The sequence below is a fragment of the Syngnathus typhle genome, linkage group LG12, assembly GCF_033458585.1.
Source record: "Syngnathus typhle isolate RoL2023-S1 ecotype Sweden linkage group LG12, RoL_Styp_1.0, whole genome shotgun sequence".
Lineage (NCBI taxonomy): Eukaryota > Metazoa > Chordata > Actinopteri > Syngnathiformes > Syngnathidae > Syngnathus > Syngnathus typhle.
This window is the reverse complement of record NC_083749.1, coordinates 11,710,577-11,734,362: the sequence shown is the minus strand read 5'-3', so window position 1 is coordinate 11,734,362 and position 23,786 is coordinate 11,710,577. Positions and strand designations below refer to the sequence as shown.

The 23,786-nt window shown below is 43.4% G+C and overlaps 1 protein-coding gene across 3 annotated transcripts in view; it reads left to right on the top strand.

Annotated features, from left to right (window-relative positions):
- The window catches only part of tbc1d13 (TBC1 domain family, member 13), a 69,303-nt gene that overhangs the window by 21,297 nt on the left and 24,220 nt on the right, over nt 1-23,786 (top strand). For 2 of the 3 annotated variants that reach the window (XM_061293285.1, XM_061293283.1), the window contains exons 2-4: nt 11,271-11,344; nt 20,966-21,006; nt 21,504-21,565. In XM_061293285.1, coding sequence (XP_061149269.1) covers nt 11,271-11,344; nt 20,966-21,006; nt 21,504-21,565 — 177 coding nt within the window. The remainder of the gene's footprint in view (nt 1-11,270; nt 11,345-20,965; nt 21,007-21,503; nt 21,566-23,786) is intronic. The other variant, XM_061293284.1, reaches the window with a different exon arrangement.

The following is a 23,786-nucleotide window of genomic DNA, read 5'->3' as shown; positions in this document are numbered from 1 at the left end:
GGTGTTTGCGAGTTAAAACTCTGCTCGGATTTTCAGATACTCCTCACCGTGTTGCCGTTTTGATTACTTCATTTGGGTGTATGCTTTCACCGATTCTTCAAGATGATATATTTGGTCAGAATGTTTGCCGTTTGATGTGATCTCATAAGATAAACATGTTTCATTAATGTGACCTGCAGGCACTGAAGTGATGGAGACTGTTATTCATAATAACAGTGTCGTATTTTATGAGAATCACTGATAGCAGTTTTTTTGTGAATTATTATATTTTTAATGCTGTTAATAAATGCATTTGTTTTCAAAAAACTTGTTTGGAATATCCATGCTTTACTACCTACCAAAGGCCAAAATCTTTTATGCAATGACCTTTACAGGTCGCTTATATTACTTCACACAAACACTACGTCCATCTGCTCCTGGTTCGGCCCTCTGGTCCAAATTTAGAACCCAGTACGGCCCGCGAGTCAAAAAGTTTGCCCACCCCTGGCCTAGGGTGTCCTGGTGCCAAGTGCACACATGGACACCCTTATGGTTGAACATGATGTTCATTATAGAAAATCCGTGTCGAGCACAGAAGTCCAACAATAGAACACCGCTCGTGTTCAGATCGGGGGGGCCGTTCCTCCCAATCACGCCCTTCCAGGTCTCACTGTCATTAACCACGTGAGCATTGAAGTCACCCAGTAGAACGATGGAGTCCCCAGAAGGAGCGCTCTCCAGCGCTTCCTCCAGGGACCCCAAGAAGGGTGGGTACTCTGAGCTGCCGTTTGGTGCATAGACAAAAACAACAGTCAGGACCCGTCCCCCGAGCCGAAGGCAGAGGGAGGCTACCCTCTCGTTCAACGGGGTGAACCCCAATGTGCAGGCGCCCAGCCGCGGGGCAATAAGTATGCCCACACCTGCTCGACACCTCTCACTGTGGGCAACTCCAGAGTGGAAGAGAGTCCAGCCCCTCTCGAGAGGGCTTGTACCAGAGCCCAAACTATGTGTGGAGGCAAGTCCGACTATGTCTAGTTGGAACTTTTCTGCCTCACACACCAGCTCGGGCTCCTTTCCAGCCAGACAGGTGACATTCCATGTCCCTAGAGCCAGCCTCTGCAGCCGGGGATTGGACCACCAAGGTCCCCGCCTTTGGACGCCGCCCAGCTCACTTTGCACCTGACCCCTTTGGCCCCTCCCACAGGTGGTGAGCCCAGGAGAAAGGGGACCCACGTTTTCTTTTCGGGCTACGCCCCATGGGCGAAGGCCCGGCCACCAGGCGCTCGCCTTCCAGCCCCACCTCCAGGCTTGGCTCCAGAGGGGGGCTCCTGTGACCCGCGTTTGGGCGAGGGAAAACTAGATCCAATTTTCTTAATCATCATAAGGTGTATATGTATGTATATGTATATATCGATATGTATAAATATGTATATATGTATATGTATGTATATATATATATATATGTGTATGTATATGTGTATGTGTATATGTACGTATATAGTATGTATATGTCTATATATGTATATATAGGTATATGCATATATATGTATATGTATATGTATATATTAGGGGTGTAAATCGCGGGTTTTGTCACGATACGATATAATATCGATATAAAGAACTACGATACGATATTTGCCAATATCTTAAAGCCTGCTGCGATTCATTCACGATATATCGCGATATAGTGCTCTCCGATCGATTTTATTATTTTTTATTTTTTTATTTTTTAATAAAAAATATAGAACAATATCCTGATTTATAACAATTCATACGCAAAATCAACAAGGTACTGCAAACTCTTTATTTAGGAAATTACAAGAGTATTGTAGTATACAAATTGCTTACTTTAACACTGAACTTTGATGTCGTGTTTTTTCTTTAAATGTGCGGCGAGATTTGTGCTCCCTGAATATTTGATCACCGCATGGCAGGATTTACAAACTGCACGTGTCTTGTCCGTTGAGCCATCTTTTATTTGGAATCCATAGTGCTTCCAAACGAATGACTTGAAGCCTAAAGGGGAGCAAATTTCCTCGTCTCTTTGGACACTAGCCATAGCACCAGCCCAGGAGCCGCGTACTAGTTGTCGCCTCCCCTTTCACGTGCGTGCTCTGCTCACAACACAACAACGCCGGGCGCACTGCTCCCGGAGAGAGGAAGCAAGCAACAATGAACTGGATTTCAAAATAAAGTCGCGTCTAATGTCCGAGGTCAAACACGGCGATATAAATCGATGTTTACCTTTAGCATCGATGCCAATAAATCGTAGAGCATTATATCGATTAATCGATGTGTATCGATGTATCGTTACACCCCTAGTATATATATATGTATATGTATATTTATATGTATATGTATGTCAGTTTAACAGCGGAAATTAGTTAATATAGCCACAATGTTTGAACTCTTGACACAGAGCAGTTCTGTCCAACTGCATAGCCTGTCATCATAGACAGGCGTGTGATTACGCAATCCTCAGAGGAGGCTAGACCGGAAGTTGGCTCCTCCGAGCGAATAGTCTTCGGTTTTAAAATAACTATAAAAATTCAGCGATTTTGGTTCAAAATGATAGAAAACTATTGAAATTAAAAGGAAAATGACTTCATAATAAAAACATTTTTTTTCCCTTTTTCATGATGGCAGGGGAGGCGCCTCCTCTGACCGCACGTCCCTGCTAAATAACCATAAATGAAATACTCTTGGCAACACACCAAACATAAGTCATTGAGACAACAAAATACATTTGCTGCCGACCGTTCGTCGCCGTGGCGCTGCGTAACAGCTACTCGTACGATGCGAGGAAAACTTAAAGGAGCACGCCGAAGCTATACATCAAACAGCGCACACACAAAACAAACAGTAGACAGTAGTGACAATGAAATGTACAGTGCCTTGTGAAAGTATTCAAAGTCAAAGTCAAAGTCTGCTTTATTGTCAACGTCTTCACATGCCGAGACACACAAAGAGATCGAAATTACGTTTTCTCTATCCCACGGTGACAAGACATATTACATGATAGACATACAAGTAAACGACGCAATATAAAAAACAGTCTCTCGATGTTGTGTTGAACCTTTCAACATTTCGCCAAATTTCAGGTTTCAAACATAAAGATATAAAAGTAAAATTTTTTGTCAAGAATCAACAAGTGGGACACAATCGTGAAGTGGAACAAAATTTATTGGATAATTGAAACTTTTTTAACAAATAAAAAACTGAAAAGTGGGGCGTGCAATATTATTCGGCCCCCTTGCGCTAATACTTTGTAGCGCCACCTTTTGCTGCAATTACAGCTGCAAGTCGCTTGGGGTATGAGTTTTGCACATCGAGAGACTGGAATTCTTGCCCATTCTTCCTTGCAAAACAGCTCGAGCTCAGTGAGGTTGGATGGAGAGCTTTTGTGAACAGCAGTCTTCAGCTCTTTCCACAGATTCTCGATTGGATTCAGGTCTGGACTTTAACTTGGCCATTTTAACACCTAGATACGTCTATTTGTGAACCATTCCATTGTAGATTTGGCTTTGTTTTGGATCATTGTCCTGTTGGAAGATAAATCTCCGTACCAGTCTCAGGTCTTTTGCCGACTCCAACAGGTTTTCTTCCAGAATGGTCCTGTATTTGGCTCCATCCATCTTCCCATCAATTTTAGCCATCTTCCCTGTCCCAGCTGAAGAAAAGCAGGCCCAAACCATGATGCTGCCACCACCATGTTTGACAGTGGGGATGGTGTGTTCAGGGTGATGAGCTGTGTTGCTTTTACGCCAAACATATCGTTTTGCATTGTGGCCAAAAAGTTAGATTTTGGTTTCATCTGACCAGAGCACCTTCTTCCACATGTTTGGTGTGTCTCCCAGGTGGCTTGTGGCAAACTTTAACGAGACTTTTTATGGATATCTTTGAGAAATGGCTTTCTTCTTGCCACTCTTCCATAAAGGCCAGACTTGTGCAGTGCACGACTGATTGTTGTCCTATGGACAGACTCTCCCACCTCAGCTGTAGTTATCTGCAGTTCATCCAGAGTGATCATGGGCCGCTTGGCTGCATCTCTGATCAGTCTTCTCCTTGTTTGAGAGGAAAGTTTGGAGGGACGGCCAGGTCTTGGTAGATTTGCAGTGGTCTGATACTCCTTTCATTTCAATATAATTGATTGCACAGTGCTCCTTGAGATGTTTAAAGCTTGGGAAATCTTTTTGTATTCAAATCCGGCTTTAAACTTCTCTACAACAGTATCTCAGACCTGCCTGGTGTGTTCCTTTGTCTTCATGGTTCTCTCTGCGCTTTAAACAGAACCCTGAGATTATCAAAGAGCAGGTGCATTTATACGGAGACTTGATTACACACAGGTCCATTCTATTTATCATCATCAGTCATTTAGGACAACATTGGATCATTCAAAGATCCTCACTGAACTTCTGGAGTGAGTTTGCTGCACTGAAAGTAAAGGGGCCGGATAATATTGCTCGCCCCACTTTTCAGTTTCAAATTTCGTTCCACTTCACGATTGTGTCCCACTTGTTGTTGATTCTTGACAAAAAAATACAATTTTATATCTTTATGTTTGAAGCCTGAAATGTGGCGAAATGTTGAAAGGTTCAAGGGGGCCGAATACTTTCGCAAGGCACTGTATATACTCACTTTGTGTCAAAGACGCACACGACCACAGCAACATAATCAATACCAGCAATTTTTAACTTACTGCTGCGCACAAGCTCCAACAATCGCGTTAAAATGAGGTACCGTTTTTTTCCGTGTATAGTGCGCCCCCATTTATAATACGCACCCTAAAAATGGCATGCTGATGCTGGAAAAAAGCCTGTACCCATGTATAATACGCACCCAATTTTTATGAATTTTTTTTTAAATTTTTTTTTTTGTTTTTTTTTTAAGTCCCAATGATCGTCACACACGCAGGGAGGCAATGGGTCCCATTTTTATAGTCTTTGGTATGGTCTTAACTAGGCTGGATGTAATTTTTTTTGTTGGCGTTGATTTCTCCGACTGCCCGTAAACGCACCACCGCGCTCCGTGCGCGCACGGGAAAGACGCGTGCGGACGTGAAAAAGGCGGCTCTGTATGGGAGAGACGTTGAAGAGGAATAAAAACACCCTTGGAAACCAAAGCTTGCCCCTCGTCGTGACTCGGAGCCGCAACAAATGTTTCGGATTTGTGTAGGGTACATTGTGACAGACAGCAAACGAGCAGGTGATCGAGCAAGCGTCTGATACGAGAGCATTGCGGTCGCATGGAGCGTGTTTGAAGTGAACAGCAGAGAAGAAAGGAACAAGGCAAAGTGTTGGGAAATAAAACATTACCTGTAATACGGATTTAGGTAGAGAACTGAACTCTCGCTCTTTATATAGCTGACGTGTCTTGCGCATCGGTTCTGCGCATCTGTTATGGCGGCCTCCGTATGATATCCGGTTTGCGTGTGTGCGAGAGCGAGAGAGAGAGCGCGAGCGAGAACGCTCAACCGTAGCGCGCCGCCGACCGCCCAACTGCACCGCGCTGGTCGCATTATTGTGACAGAGCCGTCGCTGAAATCTAGAAGATATTCTTAAAGTCCTGATGTACTTTCTAAAATTTAAGTGGACCTCACTGCGCACTGCGCAGGGAGCTTAATTTGGTGCGGTCGCGCAACCGCAGCGCGCCGGGCGCTCACTGTCGCATTGCTTAAAGAGCGCCTTTGTGTTTTAGGATGAACAGCAGAGACCAAAGGAACAAGGCAGTGTTGTGAAATAAAATATTACCTGTAATACGCATTTTGTTATTTGCTGATTGAAACTGCTAATTAAACTGTGAATTGAAACTAATAGGAAGAAAACAACTCTCGCTCTTTATATAGCTGACGTGTCTTGCGCAGCCGTTCTGTGCATTTTATTTCACAACACTTTGCCTTGTTCCTTTCTTCTCTGCTGTTCACTTCAAACACGCTCCATGCGACCGCAATGCTCTCGTATCAGACGCTTGCTCGATCACCTGCTCGTTTGCTGTCTGTCACAATGTACCCTACACAAATCCGAAACATTTGTTGCGGCTCCGAGTCACGACGAGGGGCAAGTTTTGGTTTCCAAGGGTGTTTTTATTCCTCTTCAACGTCTCTCCCATACAGAGCCGCCTTTTTCCCGTGCGCGCACGGAGCGCGGTGGTGCGTTTACGGGCAGTCGGAGAAATCAACGCCAACAAAAAAATTACATCCAGCCTAGTTAAGACCATACCAAAGACTATAAAAATGGGACCCATTGCCTCCCTGCGTGTGTGACGATCATTGGGACTTAAAAAAAAAAAAAAATTAAAAAAAAAAATTAAAAAAAATTTTTGTACCCATGTATAATGCGCACCCCAGATTTTAGGACAATAAATTAGTTAAATTTTGCGCACTATACACGGAAAAAAACGGTAATTCACGCGAGACTTAAGCCGCGGTGACGTAACTGTCCAACATTTTGACATCAACATAGGTATCTTTCTAACAGTTTCTCCATTTTCTGTTATCTTTTCTCTTATTTTCTTCTCTTTTCTTTCTTACCGCTATTTTTTATTTTTCTTCTTCATGCTACCGCTATTTTTATTTTTATTCTTTGTAAAGGGTTCGCTTTGGCCTGGGGAGTTAAATTCAGCATTCGCTTTAAAGATATATGGCGCCATCTAGCGTTGTGAATGGGTATAATGTCTAGATCCCGAATGTAAAATGAACCCCACTTTTTCAGTCTTATTTCAATGCAAAAAAACACCGTCTTATATTCGGGTTCTAACGGTTTTTAACTTTTAAAACATGTTTTAACATTTTCAACTTTCTGCCGTAATGGAAACAATAGCTACTATAACTTGTTGCTATCAGTTAAGTACTATGTTAAATACTTTTTTTCCCCCATTTGTTTCTAGGTTTGCCTAAACATGTAATACTGTAACATTACACCTGTGCAATTGTCCACATACATGGGGTTTATTCAGGACATTCAATGAACACATGCTGTAAATAAAAATGCTGTAAAGAAAAATTAAGGCAATTGTGGTTGTCTAATTTGTAAAGAGACGGACGGGTGCCTTGTTTAAGGATTTCAACCTGAAGAGACACTATCAGACTAAACATGCTAACACATACGACAAGCTAACAGGGAGTGACCGCGCTGATAAAGTGAAGCAGCTCCAAGCTGAACTGGGATCACAACAGTGATTTTTCACGCAGGGCGGTGAGTCAAAAGTAAATCAAAAGTAAATATTACTTATTAACGTAATTTTCGGACTATAAGTCGCTTTTTTTTTTTTCATAGTTTGAGTGGGGGGGCGACTTATACTCAGGAGCGACTTATATATATATACTTTCGTGTAATATGTCTTGTCACCGTGGGATAGAGAAAAACGTAATTTCGATCTCTTTGTGTGTCTCGGCATGTGAAGACGTTGACAATAAAGCAGACTTTGACTTTGACTTTTTGATATGTTTTTTTCCACAGATTTTTACTTGATCATTAACACATCACTTACAAGTATAGTTGACCCCTTCACATGTTATTTTTAGTATAGTTGATCACTTCACATGCTTTGATATCTTTATCGTGAACATATTCAAAACATGAAAAATAGAGAGAAAAATCAAATAAAGTAATTAACATTTTAAAGCGCCATATCTAAGTCCACTGTATGCACTTTTTGCTCCTCTTATATTTATTATGTTATTTGTTTATTTATTATTTATTCACACTCTTATTTATTCATTGTTTGTGCCTTCTTGTTTTTATTTTTTGTGTTTCTTTGTATGCATATTGTGTACTATGTCTTGTCACCGTGGGATAGTGGGGACGTAATTTTGATCCCTTTGTGTGTCTTGGCATATGAAGAAATTGACAATAAAACAGACTTTGATGAAACAACCAAATTTTTGTTATGGTTATTTGATATATATTTTATTTTGTGTAGCAACTTCTATATGTTTTTATCATTACAGTTCATAGTTGTTGGCTCGTTGAACTCTTGTTTTGTTAAATAAAGGGCCGTTTACCAAACCCACGTCTTCCCTTGTACTTTGTTAACGCTACAATATATTTATATACTACATCTGTGGCATAAAAGGAGTCGCAACTGACTCACGAGGCTGACGTCAGCTGCTCACGCGCGGCGTTGTTGACATAAAGGATGAGAAATTTGATCGATGGATGTAATGATTTGGAGTGACGCAAATGGTTTGATAATATTGTTGTTTATGTGATAGTTATTTAAAATATAGTTTATATATCGTTGTATGGGCCTGTGGAATAATTTGAACTTCGGCGCGGCACACGGCATTGACAAAGGATGATCGATAAAAGACGAGAAATTTGATCGATGGATTTAATGATTTGGAGTGACACAAATGGTTTGATAATATTGTTGTTTAAGTGATAGTTATTTAAAATATAGTTTATATATCTTTGTATGGGCCTGTGGAACAATTTGAACTGCGGCGCGGCACACGGCATTGTTGACAAAAGAGATGATAAAGACGAGAAATTTGATCGATGGATTTAATGATTTGGAGTGACACAAATGGTTTGATAATATTGTTGTTTATGTGATAGTTATTTAAAATATATTTTATATATCGTTGTATGGGCCTGTGGAATAATTTGAACTTTGGCGCGGCAGACGGCATTGACAAAGGACGATCGATAAAAGACGAGAAATTTGATCGATGGATTTAATGATTTGGAGTGACACAAATGGTTTGATAATATTGTTGTTTATGTGATAGTTATTTAAAATATAGTTTATATATCAGGGGTCCCCAAACTTTTTCCTGTGAGGGCCACATAACCTTTCCCTTCTCTGATGGGGGGCCGGTGTCAGTTTGTAACAGAAAAAGTATGATGATTGTAGGGGAGCTTAAAAAATTTATTGTTTTCCAGAAAGCCACACATAACCAAATAACGGTTATTTAATAACCCTTTCCAGGTTCTTTACAGAAAAAAAGTCAGGAAACAAATAATAACACTATTAATGAAATAAATAATAACTAAATAACCCTCTCTGAGTTCTTCACAGAAAAAACAACTAAAAAAATAACTAAATAACTCTCTCTGGGTTCTTCATAGAAAAAAAACCATGGAACATTAACTTTCTGTTGTGCCATGCACAATCTTAACAGATAAAAGTTCAGCTCAATTGTCAGAGCAGAACCTCTCTGACACATATGAGCAGTCTCTTAAAGTTCTTGTGTTCCTTCCTTATAATCCTTTTGTAGGTTCCAGTAGGCTTGTAGACACCGCTGTCTTTTTTGTTAAAGTTTGATAGTGCGTCATAGTCTGGAGTAAAATTTGTTGTGGCAATTCTTAGGCGAGATCCGAGGTGTTGGTCCGTTTACCTCGATCTGTGACGGGTAGATGTTGACGTTCATGTGGCTGAAACTGCATCTGAAAGCTCAGCGCGCGAATTACAAGGATGCTGTCGTCACAGCCCACGCTCTAAATTCGGGACTGATACAAATAGAGCGCGAGTGCGCCATGTCCGTACACGCACTTGTGAGTGTTCACCGAGCTTTCTGACACGGCTTCCGGTAGTAAATGCGCAGGCGAGCGCTTCCCCACCTACTGGGGAAACGCAGTCATTGCAGGCAAAATGACCAAAAAAAAAAGTTTAATAATACAATTTGTTCAGGGTTGGCGGGCCGGATTAAACGGTCCCGTGGGCCGTATCCGGCCCGCGGGCCGTAGTTTGGTGACCCCTGTTATATATCGTTGTATGGGCCTGTGGAATAATTTGAACTGCGGCGCAGCACACGGCATTGTTGACAAAGAAGATGTTAAAAGACGATAAATTTATCAATGGATTTAATGATTTGGAGTGACACAAATGGTTTGATAATATTGTTGTTTATGTGATAGTTATTTAAAATATAGTTTATATATCGTTGTATGGGCCTGTGGAATATTTTGAACTGCGGCGCGGCACACGGCATTGTTGACAAAGGACGATCGATGGATTTAATGAATTGGAGTGACAAAGACGGTTTTATAAACGTGTTATTTATGTAATAGTTTTTTTTAAATAACTGAATGTTACGTCAGGCCCGTTCTCAGCTCCTCGTTTGTGTTTGTCACGTTAGCATACCGTATCGTTTAGCGTGTTGTTGCTCGTTCATGTCTGTTCTTGGTGTTGGATTTTGTCGAATAAATTGCCCCCCCAAAATGCGACTTATACTCCGGAGCGACTTACTATATATGTTCTTTTTCACATTTTTGGGCATTTTATGGCTGGTGCGACTTATACTCCGGAGCGACTTAAAGTCAGAAAATTACGGTATTAAATGTTACAAAGTGGCCATGTTAATACTGTTGATGTTATGAACCTGTAGACGTGACACAAACTATTACCTTCTGAAAGATATTATAAATGACAAGACCAAAATTCACTTGTTTTAATTTTTAATAATAACAGCCAACTTTGCATTACTTATAACTCCTGTTTAAAACGTTCATGAGGCAAAAATTATTTTAAACTCATGTAAATTTAAGGTATTTCATACAGTTTGTTCAATGTTATCTGACTTCAGATATGAATGAAAGGCAGAATTTGTGTTTTTAGAGTTGTTCACATCTGCCTGAGTTGCTTATATTTGGTTATTTTGTCATTTAAAAATAAAGACAATTGGGACAATGAAATTTGTTTTATAACAGTGTGTATTTGCATGACATTTTTGTAGTTAAAAATGTCCAAAATAACTATTCCTTGGGCCCCTTCACTTTATCAAATCTGGCCCTCCTTGCAAAAAGTTTGGACAACCCTGGTGTACAGAAACACAACAGCAGCACATGGAAATACTTGGACCTCTTTCTGTCTATTGATAGCGCCACAGCACCAGTAACCCATCCATCCGTTTTCTATACCGCTTGTCCCCACCATCAGTGGTTAATTCTAGAACGAACAAACTTTGACAAGTACTGTACAACGGGGCATTATGAGAGGATTGGACATTATTTTCTGTTTGTTAAATCTTAAAACAGTTAAATCATAGTCCATTTCAGAACTTCCACAGGCACATGGTATTTTTCCTAACCATATCCTCCTGATGGACACAGCAATCATGAGTTAGGTAAAAATGACAATTTTGACTGTAAGATTAACTGCATGAAAGAAGTTTTACAAAAAAAAATCCCTAGCACCTTTGTAAAACATGCATGACCCCTTGTAAGTTAACCCTGTAATATTTTGTAATATGGACAGAATACAACACGCTGGCATGGTGGCATTTCTGTTTGGATTACTTTAATTCAAGATGTAATTCAGGTTCTGCATTTCTCCCTTCTTTTTCACAGAATACAGGATTTCAAAGTAACTTTGATGGAAGAAAACATAAACCTGAAAACACTAAGAGAGCTGTGCTTCAATGGTAAGTTTCCATCATCTTGCACAGGTGTCAAACTCCAGGCCCGGCCGGGCACAAGAATCCAGCCTGCTACATAATTTTGTGCAGCTTGCCAAAGCAAATTAGGTGCATCAACTTCACGGTTCTTGCTAAAATACATCCATCCATGCATTTTCTATAACGCTTGTCCCCACGGGGGTCGCGGGCGTGCTGGAGCCTATTCCAGCAGTCATCAGGCAGTAGAATACAAAAACTGCAAATTGTTTTCACTTTTAAAAATTTTGAGATGTCTATTCAAATTACAGTATTTTCCGCACTATTAGGCTCACTTACAAACTTAAAATTTAATAAAAAAAACACAGTGCGCCTTATAATGCAGAGCGCTTTATATATGGATCAATTGATGAATTTGTTGATCCATACCCGTTGTACACAGCGCTCTGCCAAAATGTTTTAGTACGTTTCAGTACGACTAGTAAATTACAAGGTCGCATCGCTTCCCCGCATTACGGCAACCGTGGTCAGGGGGCATCACTGAATAGCTGTTGTACCCGCGAGGCTATTTCATTTCAAAATACCGTTTTTTTCCGTGTATAGTGCGCAAAATTTAACGAATTTATTGTCCTAAAATCTGGGGTGCGCATTATACATGGGTACAAAAATTTTTAAATTTTTTTTTTTTTTTTTTTTTTTTTTTTTTAGAAAACAAAACCAACAACAGGACTGACCGACAAAGTCGTGGAACAAAAAGACAGGGTGACATTACCAAAGACAGGAACAGAAAGCAAACAGACATCATGACAGTAACACATGCAATGATCCGACGGTGAGCGAGGGGCAGACAAGACTTAAATACAAAACACGTTACATTGATTGAGGTGACACAGGAAGAGTGGGGCGACGCGAACAGAAACTATGGCAACCTAGACACATAGCAAAACTGGGGACGAGACGTGACAAATGTCCCTCGAAATGAAACTTGAAATCACCAAGTTTTGGTTTCCAAGGGTGGTTTTATTCCTCTTCAACGTCTCTCCCATACGCCTTTTTCACGTCCGCACGCCTCTTTCCCGTGCGCGCACGGAGCGCGGTGGTGCGTTTATGGGCAGTCGGAGAAATCAATGCCAACAAAAAAAAATTACATCCAGCCTAGTTAAGACCATACCAAAGACTATAAAAATGGGACCCATTGCCTCCCTGCGTGTGTGACGATCATTGGGACTTAAAAAAAAAAGAAGAAAAAAAAAAAGTCATAAAAAAAAATTCATAAAAATTGGGTGCGTATTATACATGGGTACAGGCTTTTTTCCAGCATCAGCATGCCATTTTTAGGGTGCGTATTATACATGGGGGCGCACTATACACGGAAAAAAACGGTAGGCTGTTCCGTTAATGTTTTCGAGTACGTTTACGGATCAATATCCAACGGAATCATAAATAAGCAGCACCAATGTGTTAAATCAGTCTTTAGTCGGTTCGGATCACTTGTATGGGAGAGATTTTTAGAAACGTGATTGTTTACAGGGGGCTGCCACGTCACTTTGCTGAGACTCATGGGAGTTTACGGGTGGCTAATGCTATAATGATAGCTGCTATACGCACGAGGCTATTTCATTTCAAAATAGGCTGCTCTGTTAATGTTTCGAGTAAATATACGGATCGATATGGAAGGGAAAAATATGTAAGCAGTACCAATGTGTTAGATCGAACTTTAGTCAGTTCCGATCATTTTATAGGAGATAGTTTGAGAAACGCCATTGTTTACAGGGTGCTGCCACGACACTTTGCTGAGGCTCATGGGCGTCTGCGAGCTGAGGCTCATGGGCGTCTGCGAGCTGAGGCTCATGGGAGTTTGCTGGTGGCTAATGCTATAATGATAGCTGCTATACGCACGAGGCTATTTCATTTCAAAATAGGCTGCTCTGTTAATGTTTCGAGTACATTTACGGATCGATATGGAAAGGAAACATAAGTAAGCATTACCAATGTGTTAGATCGAACCTTAGTTCCGATCATTTTATAGGAGATAGTTTGAGAAACGCAATTGCTTAGAGAGGGCTCATTGGTTATTGGCTAGTGGATGCATACCCCAAGCCTAGTCAAGAATAGAATAGAATAGAATAGAATAGAATAGAATAGAATAGATCTTTATTTGTCATTGTCACCTGTACAACGAAATTTAAAAAGTGCCAACCGATCCGCGCATGAGATAAAAAAATAAATAGAATAATAGAATAATAAAAAATAAAAAAATATTTAAAAAAAAAATACAAGCTAAAACCCACAGAAGAACATACACAGACATAATCATTTATGTTTAGTTGCAGTCAATGCGACTACCGCTGTAGGGTAAAAACTGTTGGCAAATCTGCTAGTCCTTGACCTAATCGCTCTGTAGCGTCTGCCTGATGGCAACAGTTCGAAAAGGGAATGGGAGTGTCCTTCAGAATGTTCTGTGTTTTTTTGAGACAGTGGGTTCTGTGTAGCTCTTCCAGTGTGGGGAGAGGGCAGCCAATGATCTTCTGTGCTATGTTGATGACCCCTTGGAGTTTTTTCCTCTGAGCAGCAGTGCAGCTGGAGTGCCAAACACATATACAGTACGTTAAAGTGCTTTCTATGGAGCAGCGATAGAAGGACACCAGCAGTCTTTGTGTAATGCTGTGTCTCCTCAGCACCCTTCAGAAGTAGAGTCTCTACTGGGCCTTTTTGAGCAGCTCAGAGGTGTTCACGCCCCAGGTGAAGTCCTCCTCGATGTGGACACCCAGGTAGCGGAAGGAGGACACCCTCTCCACACAGTTGATGATAAGTGGTGGAATGTCCGTTTTATTTTTCCTCCTAAAATCAATGACCAGTTCTTGGGTTTTAGCCGTGCTTAGGAGCAGATTGTTCTCTCCGCACCACTCCGATAGCCGGACCACTTCGTCCCTGTAGGCAGACTAATCCCCCTTTGAGATGAGTCCCACCACGGTTGTGTCATCCGCAAATTTCACAATGATGTTGCTACGGTGGGCGGGGGTGCATGCATATGTGTAGAGTAGGTATGTGTAAATCGTGGGTTTTGTCACAATACGATATCATATCAATACAAAGAACTACAATACAATATTTGCCGATATCTTAAAGCCTGCTGTGATTCATTCACGATATATCGCGATATAGTGCTCTACGATCGATTTTCTTTTTTTATTTTAAATAAAAAACATGGAACAATATCCTGATTTATAACAATTCATACGCAAAATCAACAAGGTACTGCAAACTACCGTTTTTTTCTGTGTATAGTGCGCAAAATTTAACTAATTTATTGTCCTAAAATCTGGGGTGCGCATTATACATGGGTACAAAAAAATGTAATTTTTTTTTTTTTTTTTTTTTTTTTTTTAATTTTTTTTTTTTTTTTAAAGTCCCAATGATCGTCACACACGCAGGGAGGCAATGGGTCCCATTTTTATAGTCTTTGGTATGGTCTTAACTAGGCTGGATGTCATTTTTTTTGTTGGCGTTGATTTCTCCGACTGCCCGTAAACGCACCACCGAGACGTTGAAGAGGAATAAAAACACCCTTGGAAACCAAAACTTGCCCCTCGTCGTGACTCGGAGCCGCAACAAATGTTTCGGATTTGTGTAGGGTACATTGTGACAGACAGCAAACGAGCGGGTGATGGAGCGTGTTTGAAGTGAACAGCAGAGACGAAAGGAACAAGGCAAAGTGTTGTGAAATAAAATATTACCTGTAATACGGATTTAGGTAGAAAACTGAACTCTCGCTCTTTATATAGCTGACGTGTCTTGCGCATCCGTTCTGCGCATCTGTAATGGCGGCCTCCGTATGATATCCGGTTTGCGTGTGTGCGCGTGTGTGCGAGAGCGAGAGAGAGCGAGAGAGAGAGCGCGAGAAAGAACGCTCAACCGTAGCGCGCCGCCGACCGCCCAACTGCACCACGCTGGTCGCATTATTGTGACAGAGCCGTCGCTGAAATTTAGAAGATATTTTTAAAGTCCTGATGTACTTTCTAAAATTTAAGTGGACCTCAGTGCGCACTGCGCAGGGAGCTTAATTTGGTGCGGTCGCGCAACCGCAGCGCGCCGGGCGCTCACTGTCGCATTGCTTAAAGAGCGCCTTTGTGTTTTAGGATGAACAGCAGAGACCAAAGGAACAAGGCAAAGTGTTGTGAAATAAAATATTACCTGTAATACGCATTTTGTTATTTGCTGATTGAAACTGCTAATTAAACTGTGAATTGAAACTAATAGGAAGAAAGCAACTCTCGCTCTTTATATAGCTGACGTGTCTTGCGCATCCGTTCTGTGCATTTTATTTCACAACACTTTGCCTTGTTCCTTTCTTCTCTGCTGTTCACTTCAAACACGCTCCATGCGACCGCAATGCTCTCGTATCAGACGCTTGCTCGATCACCTGCTCGTTTGCTGTCTGTCACAATGTACCCTACACAAATCCGAAACATTTGTTGCGGCTCCGAGTCACGACGAGGGGCATGTTTTGGTTTCCAAGGGTGTTTTTATTCCTCTTCAACGTCTCTCCCATACAGAGCCGCCTCTTTCCCGTGCGCGCACGGAGCGCGGTGGTGCGTTTCCTGGCAGTCGGAGAAATCAACGGCAACAAAAAAAATTACATCCAGCCTAGTTAAGAACATACCAAAGACTATAAAAATGGGACCCATTGCCTCCCTGCGTGTGTGACGATCATTGGGACTTAAAAAAACAAAAACAAAAAAAATAAATTAAAAAAATTCATAAAAATTCATAAAAATTGGGTGCGTATTATACACCGTGTTCCAAATTATTATGCAAATGATATTTATCTCAGATTTTCCTAAATAGTCGATGCAAATGAGTCAGCATAATTTTCAAGTCATCAACCATTAGTTTAATGAATTCGAATGTTATTGAACAAACCTCCCAATGATAACAGAATTTTTCAAAAATAAAAAACTTAAAATGCACTGTTCCAAATTATTACGCACAACAGAGTTTTATAACATTTTATAGGTTGTTATGAACTGAAATGCTCATCTTTAGAATTTACAGCATTAGGAGGTCATATTTACTGAAATCAAAAGCTATTTCAATCAAAAACATCTTAACAGGTCAAGTTACATTTTAACATAGGACCCTTTATTTGATAGCAGCTTCACAATTCTTGCATCCATTGAACTTGTGAGTTTTTGGAGAGTTTCTGTTTGAATTTCTTTGCAGGATGTCAGAATAGCCTCCCAGAGCTGCTGTTTGGATGTGAACTGCCTCCCACCCTCATAGATCTTTTGCTTGAGGATGCTCCAAAGGTTCTCAATAGGGTTGAGGTCAGGGGAGGATGGGGGCCACACCATGAGTTTCTCTCCTTTTATGCCCATAGCAGCCAATGATGCAGAGGTATTCCTTGCAGCATGAGATGGTGCATTGTCATGCATGAAGATGATTTTGCTACGGAAAGCACGGTTCTTCTTTTTGTACCATGGAAGAAAGCGGTCAGTCAGAAACTCCACATACTTTACAGATGTCATTTTCACACCTTCAGGGACCCTAAAGGGGCCAACCAGCTCTCTCCCCATGATTCCGGCCCAAAACATGACTCCGCCACCTCCTTGCTGACGTTGCAGCCTTGTTGGGACATGGTGGCCGTCCACCAACCATCCACGACTCCATCCATCTGGACCATCCATGGTTGCACGGCACTCATCAGTGAACAAGACTGTTTGAAAATTAGTCTTCATGTATTCCTGGGCCCACTGCAGCCGTTTCTGCTTGTGAGCGTTGTTTAGGGGTGGCCGAATAGAGGGTTTACGCATAACTGCAAGACTCTGGAGGATCCTACACCTTGATGTTCGTGGGACTCCAGAGGCACCAGCAGCTTCAAATATCTGTTTGCTACTCTGTAATGGCATTTTAGCAGCTGCTCTCTTAATCCGATGTTTTTGTCTGGCAGAAACCTTCCTCGTTGTGCCTTTATCTGCACGAACCCGTGTGTGCTCTGAATCAGCCACAAATCTCTTTACAGTACGATGATCACGCTTAAGTTTTCGTGAAATATCTAAGGTCTTCATACCTTGTCCAAGGCATTGAACTATTTCACGCTTTTCGACAGCAGAGAGATCCTTTTTCTTTCCCATGTTGCTTGGAAATGGTCATCTGCTTAATAATGTGGAACGCCATTCTTAAGTAGTTTTTCCTTAATTGGGCTCACCTGGCAGACTAATTATCACAGGTGTCTGAGATTGATTTCAGTGATCCAAAGAGCCCTGACACACAATACCGTCCATGAGTTTAATTGAAAAACAAAAAATGTAATCTTTATGACACTTAAATACAATTTGCATAATAATTTGGAACACGGTGTACATGGGTACAGGCTTTTTTCCAGCATCAGCATGCCATTTTTAGGGTGCGTATTATACATGGGGGCGCACTATACACGAAAAAAAAACGGTATTTAGGAAATTACAAGAGTATTGTAGTATACAAAGGGCTTATTTTAACACTGAACTTTGATGTCGTGTTTTTTCTTTAAATATGCGGCGAGATTTGTGTCCCTGAATATTTGATCACCGCATGGCAGGATTTACAAACTGCATGTGTCTTGTCCGTTGAGCCATCTTTTCTTTGGAATCCAAAGTGCTTCCAAACGAATGACTTGAAGCCTAAAGGGGAGCAAATTTCCTCGTCTTTTTGGACACTAGCCATAGCACCAGCCCAGGGGCCGTGTACTAGTTGTCGACTCCCCTTTCACGTGCCTGCTCTGCTCACAACACAACGCCGCCGCGCCCTGCTCCCGGAAAGAGGAAGCAAGCAACAATGAACTGGATTTCAAAATAAAGTCGCGTCTAATGTCCGAGGTCAAACACAGCGATATAAATCGATGTTTACGTTTAGCATCGATGCCAATAAATCGTAGAGCATTATATCGATTAATCAATGTGTATCGATGAATCGTTACACCCCTAGTGTAGAGCGTGTAAAGCAGTGGGCTCAGTACGCAGCCCTGTGGGGAGCCGGTACCAAGACTAAGAGGTGTGGATGTATGACGGCCCACTCTCACCCTCTGGCTGCGACCCGTCAGGAAGCTTTTAATCCACCTACAAGTATTACGTGGAAGTCCCAGGCCCTCCAGTATGTCCACCGGTCTGTGGGGGAGGATGGTGTTAAAAGCAGAGCTAAAGTCCACAAAGAGCATCCGCACATAGCTCCCCGGCTGCTCCAGGTGGGACAGTGCAGCGTGGAGGGCTGTAGCTACTGCGTCCTCTGTGGATCTATTTGCCCTGTAGGCAAACTGGTGGGGGTCAAAACCTCTGAACAGGAGTGCTGTGATGTGACCCCGTACCAGCTTTTCAAAGCACTTCATGACCACCGGGGTGAGTGCGACTGGCCGGTAGTCATTACGGCTGGTGATGTGACGTTTCTTGGGCAGGGGGACTATAGTGGAGGATTTTAAACAGGATGGGACGGTGGACTCTGTAAGGGACTGGTTGAAAATCTTTGTGAAGACTCCAGCCAGCTGATCTACGCAGTCCTTCAGTACACGCCCAGTGACGCCGTCAGGACCCGCAGCCTTCCTCGAGTTGATGGTCCGCAGCGTACGCCTCACCTCGTGCTCCTTCACTGTGAAGGTGAAGCTGCTGCGGTCTGCGGGATGTGATGTGGCCGCTTTAGGTGGCTCGGACTCGAACCGGGCAAAGAAGGTATTGAGGACCTCTGCCAGTGAGGCGTCCCCTTCAGCAGCTCCGATGGTGGTTCTGTAGTTGATGAGATGCTGAACTCCCTGCCACACCTACTTGCTGTTGTTGCTGTCCAGGTGATCCTCAATCCTCTTTTTGTAGGCAAGCTGGGCCTCTCTGATGCCTCTCCTCAGGGTGGCTCTGGCTGTGCTGTAGAGAGCCCCGTCCTCAGACCTGAGGGACAGAGCGATGTCCCTCTCCTCCAGCAGCCGAAGGACCTCCCGGGTCATCCAGGGCTTCTGGTTGGGGTATATCTGTATAGGTTTGTCCACTGTGACAGTGTCTGTGCAGTGCTTGATATAACACAGAACACTGTCTGTGAACACGTTCAAGTCCCGGTGTTCGAAGATGTCCCAGTTAGTCCTGTGGAAGCAGTCCTGCAACTGCTGAGAGGCGTCATCAGGCCAGGTTTTAACAGTTTTAGTGATGACAGGAGCTGATCTGCTGATGGTGGTATATGCCGGGATTAATAGCAGTGACATATGGTCAGACTGGCCCAGGTGAGGTAGCTGTTTTGCCCTGTAGCCTAGCTTAATGTTGGAGTAGACCTTGTCCAGAGTGTTAACTCCTCTAGTGGCACATTTAACATGCTGGTGGAAACTAGGGAGTGCTGCTTTCAAATCTACATGATTAAAGTCCCCTGCCATGATGTGGACTGCGTCAGGATAACTGCTCAGCTGGCTGCTAATACTGCCATGTAATAGTCCAATAGCTAGCTTAGCATTAGCATCCGGAGGTATGTAAACAACAGTCGTCATGACTACGGTAAATTCACGAGGGAGGTAAAAGGGCCTGCATTTAATAGTCACATACTCCAGGTCCGGGCAGCAGTGACTGTCTACAGTCACCATATTAGTACACCAGTTGTTATTGACGTACATACAGAGACCCCCCCCCCCTTGCTCTTGCCGGAGTTCTCAGTCCTGTCATGACGCTGTGTGGTGTAGCCTGCTAGCTCGATAGTAGAGTCCGGTATGAGTGGATGAAGCCAGGTTTCGGTGATCAGTACCATGCAGCAGTCCTTCACGGTCTGGTTCGCAGACATCTGTAGCCTTAGTTCATCCATCTTGTTAGCAAGAGACCTGGCGTTGGTAAGAAACAGGCTAGGGAGCGGTGGTTTGAACGGCCGCTTCCGTAGCCTGGTTAGCGCGCCGGCCCTGCAGCCTCGTTTCTGCCTCCTCTCTATGCGCTGCCTTCGCTTCTTCCCAGCAGGGATGGTGATCCAAGGGGAGCCGGGGCGTCTGATGATATCCTCCGGTATGTTTTTCGAGCGGTGAAACTCCGCTGCGACACTCAACTCGCAGCAAACACCTATCCTGAGGAGCTCCTGCCGGTTGTAGGTTGTGTATGAACGACAGTGGGTACAAACACTAACAAAAAACAAACAATGCGTAGATCGGGAGAGCACTGAGCCGCTGCAACTGCGTGCGCCGCCATCTTGTCCGCCATCTTGTCCCCATCTTAATTTTCAGTCAACCTCAGTTTGTTGCAGTATAGCTTCTATTTTATGCGCGTTTTAATCCGGTGCGCCCTCTATATGAAATAATTTCTAAAATAAAAACATTATGTGAGGGTGTGCATTATAATCTAGTGCGCCTTATGGTGCAAAAATTACAGTAATGTAATAATTAATCAAACATATTTCACAGGTCTCTTCTGATTTCAAATGTAGTATATTATATGCACATAATACATTTGTTTGAGTTCACAGTTATAGAAAATGGATGGATATGTTGTTATATGAGTCGATAATACATTTGTTTGGGTTAAGAGTTATAATAGCCCTTTGAAGGAAAACCTAACAACGATGTGGCCCTGTGACAAAATAAAGAGTTTGGCACCCCTGCTGTATTGCATCGTATTGTTCTGCTAAGTTATTGTCGAACAGTGTTTGACCGTCCTTCATTCATCGTAGGAATTCCATTTGAAGGAGGCATTCGGGCACTTTGCTGGAAGGTAAGCATGATTTATGCGCTTTGCAGTAATTGGTTCTTCCTGCCATAATTTGCTTATTTAGTGTACTGTTATTACATATGCATTAAATATGTCTGAAGCTGTTAATATATACTGTACTGCATTTCATGTGAGCAACGGTGGAGGGAAGAGTGAATTATTAGCCTTCCTTATGTTATCGATGGTCGGAAATCTAGGAATCTCCTGTGACCTACATTTAAAGCCCACACCCCACTGAGCGGTGAACGTTGGGTTGCGTTTTTTTCAGGGTTCATTCAAGATCACAAACGCTTGCCAACAGTTGAGAAGTTTGTTTTTTTGTTTGTTCAAAATCTGTCTGGGATGCGGGCTTAAGGGATCTGACCACCATTTGCTTTTGTTTTAGTGAATAATGGGAGTTTGTAAAACGCACGTTGCAAACGTTTTTTTCGTCAGGGTCCTAATTGATTACCTTGTCACAAATAAATTTTGAACATGGCTTTCTACTCTACTCATTTTAGATCCTTCTTAATTACCTTCCTCTTGATCAAACACGATGGGACTCATTCCTCAAAAAGGAAAGGTAGGGCAAATATTCTGTTGGTTAAATGCCACATTGCTTATTATTGTATGGCATTGTGTTGTAGTGGGAAAAAAAAAGAAGTGCCAGCGGTCTTGGATATGACATACTATTTATTACATTCCATTACGGTCTTCTTATACTGTCTGGGGAGGGGCATCATTGCCGATTCTAGAATTGTTGCCATGTCTGACTCCACTGGTTTTAAATGCTTTCAGCTAAAATATGACTCTTTTGGAAATATTAGAAAAAAAACAGATTCCAATAAATATTCATTAATACTCCATCCATCCATCTTCTTCCGCTTATCCGGGGTCGGGTCGCGGGGGCAGCAGCTTCAGGAGGGACTCTGACATCCCTCTCCCCAGCCACTTCATCGCGCTCGTTCCCAGGCCAGCTGAGAGACATAGTCTCTCCAGCGCGTCCTGGGTCGTCCCCGGGGTCTCCTACCGGTGGGACATGCCCGGAACACCTCCCCAGGGAGGCGTCCAGGAGGCATCCTGATGAAATGCCCGAGCCACCTCATCTGGCTTCTCTCAACGTGGAGGAGTAGCGACTCTACTCCGAGTCCCTCCCGGATGACCGAACTTCTCACCCTATCTCTAAGGGAGAGCCTGGACATCCTGCGGAGAAAACTCATTTCGGCCGCTTGTATCCGGGATTTCGTTCTTTCGGTCACCACCCATAGCTCGTGATCATAGGTGAGGGTAGGAGCGTAAATCGACCGGTAAATTGAGAGCTTTGCCTTTTGGCTCAGCTCTCTCTTTACCACGACGGACCGGTACAGAGTCCGCATTACTGCCGACGCTGCACCGATCCGCCTGTCGATCTCGTGCTCCATCCTCCCCTCACTCGTGAACAAGACCCCAAGATACTTAAACTTTTCCACTTGGGGCAGGATCTCATCCCCAATCCGGAGAGGGCATTCCACCCTTTTCCGATCAAGGACCATGGACTCGGATTTGGAGGTGCTGACCCTCATCCCGACCGCTTAACACTTTGCTGCGAACCGCTCCAGTGAGAGCTGGAGATCACGGCCTGAAGAAGCCAACAAAAAGCACAGACGCGATGCTGAGGTCCCCAAACCGGACACCCTCAACGCCTCGGCTGCGCCTAGAAATTCTGTCCATACAAATTATGAACAGAATCGGTGACAAAGGACAGCCTTGGCGGAGTCCAACCCTCACTGGGAACGAATCCGACTTACTACCTGAAATGCGGACCAAACTCTGGCATCGGTGATAAAGGGACCGAACCACTCATCAGTTGGCTCGGCACCCCATACTCCCGAAGCACCCTCCACAGAACCTCCCGAGGGACACTGTTGAACGCCTTCTCCAAGTCTACAAAACACATGTGGACTGGTTGGGCAAACTCTCATGCACCCTTGAGGATCCTGCTGAGGGTGAAGAGCTGGTCCACTGTTCCACGGCCAGGACGAAAGCCACACTGTTCCTCCTGAATCCGAGGTTCGACCTCCTCTCCAGCACCCCTGAATAGACCTTACCAGGGAGGCTGAGGAGTGTAATTCCCCTGTAATTGGAACACACCCTCCGGTCCCCCTTCTTAAAGAGGGGAACCACCACCCCAATCTGCCAATCCAGAGGCACTGTCCCCGATGTCCACGCGATGTTGTAGAGACATGTCAGCCATGACAGCCCCACAACATCCAGAGCCCTTAAGAAATCCGGGCGGATCTCATCCACCCCCGGGGCCTTGCCACCGAGAAGTTTTTTAACTACCTCAGTGACTTCGACCCCAGAGATTGGAGAGTCCGCCTCAGAGTCCCCAGGCCTTGCTTCCGCAATGGAAGGCATGTACGTGGAATTGAGGAGATCTTCAAAGTATTCTCCCCACCGACACACGACGTCCCGAGTCGAGGTCAGCAGCACGCCATCTCCACTGTAAACAGTGTTGACATTGCACTGCTTCCCCCTCCTGAGACGCCGGATGGTGGACCAGAATTTCCTTGAAGCCGTCCGGAAGTCATTCTCCATGCCCTCGCCAAAATCCTCCCACGCCCGGCTTTTTGCCTCAGCAACCGCCGAAGCCGCGTTCCGCTTGGCCACCCGGTACCTGTCAGCTGCCTCCGGAGTCCCGCAGCCCAAAACGGCCAGATAGGACTCCTTCTTCAGCTTGACGGCATCCCTTACCGCCGGTGTCCACCAGCGAGTTTGGGGATTGCCGCCACGACAGGCACCAATGACCTTACGGCCACAGCTCC